Source organism: Chanos chanos, chromosome 5, assembly GCF_902362185.1.
Source record: "Chanos chanos chromosome 5, fChaCha1.1, whole genome shotgun sequence".
NCBI lineage: Eukaryota > Metazoa > Chordata > Actinopteri > Gonorynchiformes > Chanidae > Chanos > Chanos chanos.
The window spans coordinates 967,501-977,500 of NC_044499.1; the positions used below are offsets into that span (position 1 = coordinate 967,501).

The following is a 10,000-nucleotide window of genomic DNA, read 5'->3' on the forward strand; positions in this document are numbered from 1 at the left end:
CACACATTACCACACATTACAGCCTTTATAACACACTACCAAACCGATGGCTGTCCACACAATATCTGACAAAACAGGACCAGCCCACGTTACTATAACACATTACATCCCCTATAACACACTACCAAACCGATGGCTGTCCACACAATATCTGACAAAACAGGACCAGCCCACGTTACTATAACACATTACATCCCCTATAACACACTACCAAACCGATGGCCGTCCACACAATATCTGACAAAACAGGACCAGCCCACGTTACTATAACACATTACATCCCCTATAACACACTACCAAACCGATGGCTGTCCACACAATATCTGACAAAACAGGACCAGCCCACGTTACTATAACACATTACATCCCCTATAACACACTACCAAACCGATGGCCGTCCACACAATATCTGACAAAACAGGACCAGCCCACGTTACTATAACACATTACAGCCTTTATAACACACTACCAAAACGCTGGCTGTCCACACAATATCTGACAAAACAGGACCAGCCCACGTTACTATAACACATTACATCCCCTATAACACACTACCAAACCGATGGCTGTCCACACAATATCTGACAAAACAGGACCAGCCCACGTTACCAAACATTACATCTTCTGTTACACGTTACCAAACATTACAGCCTCTATAACACATTACCAAACATTACATCCTCTATAACACATTACCAAACATTACATCCTCTATAACACATTACCAAACATTACAGCCTCTATAACACATTACCAAACATTACATCCTCTATAACACATTACCAAACGTTACAGCCTTTATAACACATTACCAAACATTACAGCCCCTATAACACATTAACAAACGTTACAGCCTCTATAACACATTACCAAACGTTACAGCCTCTATAACACATTACCAAACATTACAGCCTCTATAACACATTACCAAACATTACAGCCTTTATAACACATTACCAAACGTTACAGCCCCTATAACACATTAACAAACATTACAGCCCCTATAACACATTACCAAACGTTACAGCCTCTATAACACATTACCAAACGTTACAGCCTCTATAACACATTACCAAACATTACAGCCTCTATAACACATTACCAAACATTACAGCCTCTATAACACATTACCAAACGTTACAGCCTCTATAACACATTACCAAACATTACAGCCTCTATAACACATTACCAAACGTTACAGCCTCTGTAACACATTACCAAACATTATATCCTCTATAACACATTACCAAACATTACAGCCCCTATAACACATTACCAAACGTTACAGCCTCTATAACACATTACCAAACATTACAGCCTCTATAACACATTACCAAACATTACAGCCTCTATAACACATTACCAAACATTACAGCCTCTATAACACATTACCAAACATTACAGCCCCTATAACACATTACCAAACATTACAGCCCCTATAACACATTACCAAACATTACAGCCTCTATAACACATTACCAAACATTACAGCCTTTATAACACATTACCAAACATTACAGCCCCTATAACACATTACCAAACATTACAGCCTCTATAACACATTACCAAACATTACAGCCTCTATAACACATTACCAAACATTACAGCCTCTATAACACATTACCAAACATTACAGCATCTATAACACACTACCAAACATTACAGCCTCTATAACACATTACCAAACATTACAGCCTCTATAACACATTACCAAACATTACAGCCTTTATAACACATTACCAAACATTACATCCTCTATAACACATTACCAAACATTACAGCCTCTGTAACACATTACCAAACATTACAGCCTTTATAACACATTACCAAACGTTACAGCCCCTATAACACATTACCAAACATTACAGCCTCTATAACACATTACCAAACATTACAGCCTTTATAACACATTAACAAACGTTACAGCATCTATAACACATTACCAAACATTACATCTTCTATAACACATTACCAAACATTACAGCCTTTATAACACATTACCAAACATTACATCCTCTATAACACATTACCAAACGTTACAGCCTCTATAACACATTACCAAACATTACAGCCTCTATAACACATTACCAAACGTTACAGCCTCTATAACACATTACCAAACATTACAGCCTCTATAACACATTACCAAACATTACAGCCTCTATAACACATTACCAAACGTTACAGCATCTATAACACATTACCAAACATTACAGCCTCTATAACACATTACCAAACTTTACAGCCTCTATAACACATTACCAAACGTTACAGCCTCTATAACACATTACCAAACATTACAGCCTCTATAACACATTAACAAACGTTACAGCATCTATAACACATTACCAAACATTACATCTTCTATAACACATTACCAAACATTACAGCCTTTATAACACATTACCAAACATTACATCCTCTATAACACATTACCAAACGTTACAGCCTCTATAACACATTACCAAACGTTACAGCCTCTATAACACATTACCAAACGTTACAGCCTCTATAACACATTACCAAACATTACAGCCTCTATAACACATTACCAAACATTACAGCCTCTATAACACATTACCAAACGTTACAGTCTCTATAACACATTACCAAACATTACAGCCTCTATAACACATTACCAAACGTTACAGTCTCTATAACACATTACCAAACGTTACAGCATCTATAACACATCACCAAACGTTACAGCCTCTATAACACATTACCACACGTTACAGCCTCTATAACACATTACCAAACGTTACAGCCCCTATAACACATTACCAAACATTACAGCCTCTATAACACATTACCAAACGTTACAGTCTCTATAACACATTACCAAACGTTACAGCATCTATAACACATTACCAAACGTTACAGTCTCTATAACACATTACCAAACATTACAGCCTCTATAACACATTACCAAACATTACAGCCCCTATAACACATTACCAAACATTACAGCCTCTATAACACATTACCAAACGTTACAGTCTCTATAACACATTACCAAACGTTACAGCATCTATAACACATTACCAAACGTTACAGTCTCTATAACACATTACCAAACATTACAGCCTCTATAACACATTACCAAACATTACAGCCTCTATAACACATTACCAAACGTTACAGCCTCTATAACACATTACCAAACATTACAGCCTCTATAACACATTACCAGACATTACAGCCTCTATAACACATTACCAAACGTTACAGCCTCTATAACACATTACCAAACGTTACAGTCTCTATAACACATTACCAAACGTTACAGTCTCTATAACACATTACCAAACATTACAGCCCCTATAACACATTACCAAACGTTACAGCCTCTATAACACATTACCAAACGTTACAGTCTCTATAACACATTACCAAACATTACAGCCTTTATAACACATTACCAAACATTACAGCCTCTATAACACATTACCAAACGTTACAGCCTCTATAACACATTACCAAACATTACATCCTCTATAACACATTACCAAACATTACAGCCTCTATAACACATTACCAAACGTTACAGCCCCTATAACACATTACCAAACATGACAGCCTCTATAACACATTACCAAACGTTACAGCCTCTATAACACATTACCAAACGTTACAGCCTCTATAACACATTACCAAACATTACAGCCTCTATAACACATTACCAAACGTTACAGCCTTTATAACACATTAACAAACGTTACAACATCTATAACATATTACCAAACATTACAGCCTCTGTAACACATTACCAAACATTACAGCCTCTATAACACATTACCAAACATTACAGCCTCTATAACACATTACCAAACGTTACAGCCTCTATAACATATTACCAAACATTACAGCCTCTGTAACACATTACCAAACATTACAGCCTCTATAACACATTACCAAACATTACAGCCTCTATAACACATTACCAAACGTTACAGCCTTTATAACACATTAACAAACGTTACAGCATCTATAACACATTACCAAACATTACAGCCTCTATAACACATTACCAAACGTTACAGCCTTTATAACACATTACCAAACATTACAGCCTCTATAACACATTACCAAACATTACAGCCTTTATAACACATTACCAAACGTTACAGCCTTTATAACATGTCACATGACATGCTCTGTAACACATAACACTCTCTGTGGCACACCACATAATGCTGTACCATATGTAACACATTAGGCAATACCACAGCCCCAAACAGCACATCACTCCCACAATCAAACCGAATAACACATAAGTACAGCAATGGCTTTCAGTAATACCAGTTAAAATTAAGGACAGTTAAAGACTATAACATAGTTATAATGCATTATGTCACATGGTAATATACAAAAACCCAGCTCAGCACTTTCCTGTCGACAGTCCTACACATTCATGGACCTTTCATAACATTCTCTCTCACTATAACACAGTCTTCTATAGGTCCTTTATAACACATTTACACCATTAAACAATTGTACCAACTAATTTTGTACCTATAAAATGATGCTGTGATGTGCCTGTGGAAAGTATCAGGGGTGGAAGTAACAAAAATTAATTGATAAAAACAGGTGATGAAAATGCATGGGAATGGGAAAATAGAGTGATACATTATCAATTGATTTGATCAACTCGACTGACATTTATCGTTTACAGCAAGCAATTTTTGTTACTTCCGCCCGAAACGTCAGTCACAAGCCACGCCCACTGAACTTTCAGCTTCTGAGCACGACGTCCTCAGCTCTGTTCAAGTCGAGAGCCAAAAACTCGACCAGTTCGTCAGTGGGCGTGGTTTGTAATGTGTGTATGTGTGCATTTCTGCGTGTGTGTGTGTGTGTGTGTATAATGCGTGTACGCTTGCATTTCTATGCGTGTGTGTGTGTATGTGTGTGTGTGTGTGTGCGCGTGTGTAATGTGTGTATAATGCGTGTATGCTTGCATTTCTATGTGTGTGTGTATGTATGTGTGTGTGTGTGTGCGCGCGTGTTTAATGTGTGTATAATGCGTGTATGCTTGCATTTCTATGTGTGTGTGTATGTATGTGTGTGTGTGTGTGCGCGCGTGTTTAATGTGTGTATAATGCGTGTATGCTTGCATTTCTATGTGTGTGTGTGTATGTGTAATGTGTGTATAATGCGTGTATGATTGCATTTCTGTGTATGTGTGTGTGTGTGTGTGTGTGTGTGTGTATGTGTAATGTGTGTATAATGCGTGTATGCTTGCATTTCTATGCGTGTGTGTGTAATGTGTGTACGTGTGTACCTCTGTAGGGTGCTTTTGTAACTGTACCCTCGGCACAGGCATTGAGAGAAGAACTTGCAGAGCTCAAACACACAGGGCTGCAGTTTGACAGGACTCACTGTCGGACTGCTCTCACTCAGGTCCTCTCTCTGGTTACCCTTTAAGTTTAACTCTGATCTCCAAGGACAACCTGTCAAGGAGAAACACTCAGTAACTATGGAAACTTTGCACAACAACAGAAATCCATCTCATCATCCACAGCAACAATACCGAAGCCAGGCAACCAACGAAAATGTCATTAGCAACAACCTCACCAAACAACCAACTTACTTGCCATGACATACAGATTATGATGTTAGTGCTTTAACAGCAAAACTATTAATATTTCCTCTGTATTAGTCCCCATATATTTTATTACTCAGCTCTAGGCACTACAGTAAAGTTACTTTGTGTCTTGTCCAGAAACCCATCTCCTTATACAACAGATTGGTGGTCTAGGAGGGATTTTAGTATGAAGGTTTGGCACCATCTAGTGGCTAACTCTGATAATACAGGCTAGTGCCTGTTCTCACTGCTGTCGGGCTTGTGGCTATTCGCACACTGTTCGACTGTTAGGGGGCAGAAATATTTAAGGGTCTCTGACATACAGTCAACCAAAGGAGGTCAACATATCCCCACTTCACACAGACAGCATATGGGTGAAGGGCTCAAACCCCAGTTAATGCAGAAAAAGCAATGGCTTACTCTTTTACACACACACACACACACACACACACACACACAGAGGAGTGGAGCCCCAGAGGTCTGATAGAATGGGCTAAATGGGAATATGGGAACTTAATGTGCTTTTACCCTTCTGTGACCTGGCCAATAAAAACACACTCGCGGGAATGGACCAGTGTTGCCATGGATACAATCACTGGCACCATCATGGCTCTACCGAAATCAAATCGTCACTGTAGTAACAATCACATTACCCTCCTGACAGGAAACTGCTACCTCACCATTGCTTTTTTTTGGTCTGAATCAAAGGTCAAAGGTGAATTGAAGTAAGGCCTTGCTGCGTGTGTGTGTGTGTGTGTGTATCTTTGTGTGTGAGTAAGTGAGAGAGTGTGTGTGTGTGTGTGTGTGTGTGTGTTTTAATAAGTACGCTTACCTGCTCTGACTGTGTGAGGAGACTTTGTTGTTGGGTGGCTGGTTGTCATGGTAACAGTGGTGGGCGGGGCTGTAGACAATGCAGAACAAAATGATTGACAATTGGACATCAGGGCGGAACACACATGTCAATCACCCCCTTGCCCCGGAGAACAAACATGTATATCTTCTGCATCACCTCAAAACTTCAGAAAAAATGACTCAGTCATTTTTCTACGAATCTTTCATATACCGTGGTATAGCTGAAACAACCACTGTAATTAATAGCAAATTATATGACTACTTTCCCTGCAATGGAGGGAAACCCAATGGAGCACTGTACTGAGTGCATTGAGAGGGGAGCCCTTTTGACTGTGCATAACCTTCTTACTGACGGTTATAACTTTATAACACAACTGTTAGGATGTTGTGGGGGTACGTAACCAAACAGTGATTTGCTGCTGCCCCTGTTTGTCTGTTCTCCTGTGGGTGGAGCCTGACACGGTGATTCGTTTGCAGGCGGGGCTACTCCTATTTAAGTGTCCCATTCCAAGATGGCTCTCTCTCTCTCTCTCTCGTTCTCCGCCTCCCCCGGGCAGACGCTGAGTTTAACCTTACGTTTAATATTGGCTGTTCTCTTCAGTTAGTTAATTCCACCTTAGTTGTAAACGCTTGTTTTCTTTTTCTGTAAACGGGTTTGATTTTTGGTATTGGAGGGCACTTCTTTTAAACACCTCAGGTTAGATTCAGTTAGTGTAATAAGAAAGTGGAACGGAAGACTCACTGAAAACTCGCGCCTTTTTCTTTTCACGGGAGCCAGGGAAGTTGATTTACACACCAGGAAGAAAGCGTGAGGGTTTTTTTTTTCTTCGATTTTTCTTGTTGTTGTCGTTGTGACCGCCACATTCCGTTATTTTTGTGAGTTTCGTTTTTCATCATTAAACTTGTAAATATTTTTCCCGTACGTCCTGCTATTTTCTTTTTTAAAAAAAGACGAAAAAGTTGGGATCGTAACAACGACAATTAATTACAGGGATGGGCATTTCAAGCAAAAATACTATTCGATATTCACTGGGAACTATTCGACCATTCTTCGAAGATCGTCCGCAGTAAAGGAATATGATAGACTCATTTCTGTATTTCTCATGTAGGGATGTATCAGTGTTAATACAGCTCAGAAGGTGCTGGTGCGAGTTTTATCGTTTCAGTCAGCATCACAACAGACATCAGGGGACAATGTGTGCTGACCTCACCTGAGCCATAACGATACTGATAATGATTTTAAACACGTTTAAATTCTGAACATTCTGAGTATTTTTTAGTTACAGGATAATGCGAGTCAATGGAAAGTCCCCACGAGGGTATAATAGTGTGGGGGGTATAGCTCAGTGGTAGAGCATTTGACTGCAGATCAAGAGGTCCCCGGTTCAAATCCGGGTGCCCCCTGCGGGTGCCTGTGCCTTGGGCAGCCGTGGTCCAAAGGTTAGAGAACCGGGCTTGTGACTGGAGGGTTGCTGGTTCGATGCCCAACATCCACGGCTGTGTGCCTTTGAGCAAGGCACTTAACCCCAATGCTCCCCAGGCGCTCACCAAGGAAAGCTGCCCACTGCTCCTGCGACTGGTGTGTGTGTTCACTTCTGGTGTGTTGGATGGGTTAAATGCAGAGGACAAATTCACTGCTCACTGTTCACAGTGTGTGTGTGCAATCACAGAAAACTAACTTAACTTAATAATAATTTAGGTTTATGATTACAAACGTGTGTGTGTGTTTTAGGGTGTGTGTGCTGTTCCTGGTGTGGGGTGTGCGTGTGTTTGTTTAATCTGGAGTTGAGGGTGTGTGTGTGTGTGTTTGTTTAATCTGGAGTTGAGGGTGTGTGTGTGTGTGTTTGTTTAATCTGGAGTTGAGGGTGTGTGTGTGTGTTTAATCTGGAGTGGTGGTGGTGTGTGTGTGTGTGTTTGTTTAATCTGGAGTTGAGGGTGTGTGTGTGTATGCTGTACCTGGGGTGGTGGTGTGCAGTGTGTGTTCCTCAGAGGGAAGGATCAGAGCAGTGTTAGAGGGAAGATGATGCCACTCTGAAAAACACAAACACACAACTCTATACACACACACACAACTCTATACACACCCACACACAACTCTATACACACACACACAACTCTATACACACATACACAACTCTATACACACGCACACAACTCTATACACACACACAACTCTATACGCACACACACAACTCTATACACACGCACACAACTCTATACACACATACACAACTCTATACACACGTACACAACTCTATACACACACACACAACTCTACGCACACACACCTCTATACACACACACACACACAACTCTATACACACACACACACAACTCTACAAACACATACACAGCTCTATACACACGTACACAACTCTATACACACGTACACAACTCTACACACACATACACAGCTCTATACCCACACACACACACGAACACACACCAACACAGCTACACTCCCAGACAACTCTGTACACACAAACACAGCCCCAAATACATACACACTGCCCAAAATAAACACACACACATACACACACACCCAACACAGATACACACAGAAACAACTCTGTACACACATACACAGCTCCAAATACACATGCGCACACACACACACACACACACACACACACACACACACACATATATATATATATGTATATATATACACACACACACACACACACACACACATATATATATATATGTATGTATGTATGTATGTGTATATGTATATGTATATATATGTGTATGTATATGTATATGTACGTGTGTGTGTGTGTGTGTGTGTATATATGTATGTATATGCATATGTGTATGTATATGTATAAATATATATACATTTATTCAGTTGTACGATTAATTATTATTAAAATAATAAGTAATCGTGCACGACCGAGTTCGAGAACTTTTCTGTTATTTTTGTCACTTTCACATGATTACGAGGAAGTTTCTCGCGTCTTTGCATCTGACAAACTTTAATTGCCTCTAACCATCCCCTCGTTCTGTGTGGTTGTTTTTGTCTTGTTTTGTTCTGTGTGGTTGTTTTTGTCTTGTTTTGTTCTGTGTGGTTGTTTTTTGTCTTGTTTTGTTCTGTGTGGTTGTTTTTGTCTTGTTTTGTGTGGTTGTTTTTGTCTTGTTTTTTCTGTGTGGTTGTTTTTGTCTTGTTTTGTTCTGTTTGGTTGTTTTTGTCTTGTTTTGCTCTGTGTGGTCGTTTTTGTCTTGTTTTGTTCTGTTTGGTTTTTTTTGTCTTGTTTTGTTCTGTGTGGTTGTTTTTGTCTTGTTTTGTTCTGTGTGGTCGTTTTTGTCTTGTTTTGTTCTGTTTGGTTGTTTTTGTCTTGTTTTGTTCTGTTTGGTTGTTTTTGTCTTGTTTTGTTCTGTGTGGTTGTTTTTGTCTTGTTTTGTTCTGTGTGGTTGTTTTTTGTCTTGTTTTGTTCTGTGTGGTTGTTTTTGTCTTGTTTTGTGTGGTTGTTTTTGTCTTGTTTTTTCTGTGTGGTTGTTTTTGTCTTGTTTTGTTCTGTGTGGTTGTTTTTTGTCTTGTTTTGTTCTGTGTGGTTGTTTTTG

General features: G+C 39.5%; 1 protein-coding gene and 1 non-coding gene across 2 annotated transcripts in view; one reads left to right on the forward strand and one right to left on the reverse strand.

Annotated features, from left to right (window-relative positions):
* hhla1 (HHLA1 neighbor of OC90) overlaps positions 1 to 10,000 on the reverse strand; it is a 20,727-nt gene that overhangs the window by 2,475 nt on the left and 8,252 nt on the right. Inside the window, exons 9-10 of the mRNA XM_030773329.1 lie at positions 7,648 to 7,663; positions 5,282 to 5,450 (exon numbers count right to left, since the gene is read on the reverse strand). Coding sequence (XP_030629189.1) covers positions 5,282 to 5,450; positions 7,648 to 7,663 — 185 coding nt within the window. The remainder of the gene's footprint in view (positions 1 to 5,281; positions 5,451 to 7,647; positions 7,664 to 10,000) is intronic.
* trnac-gca (transfer RNA cysteine (anticodon GCA)) lies at positions 7,769 to 7,840 on the forward strand. Its single transcript has one exon. It is a non-coding gene; the product is annotated as a tRNA-Cys (tRNA).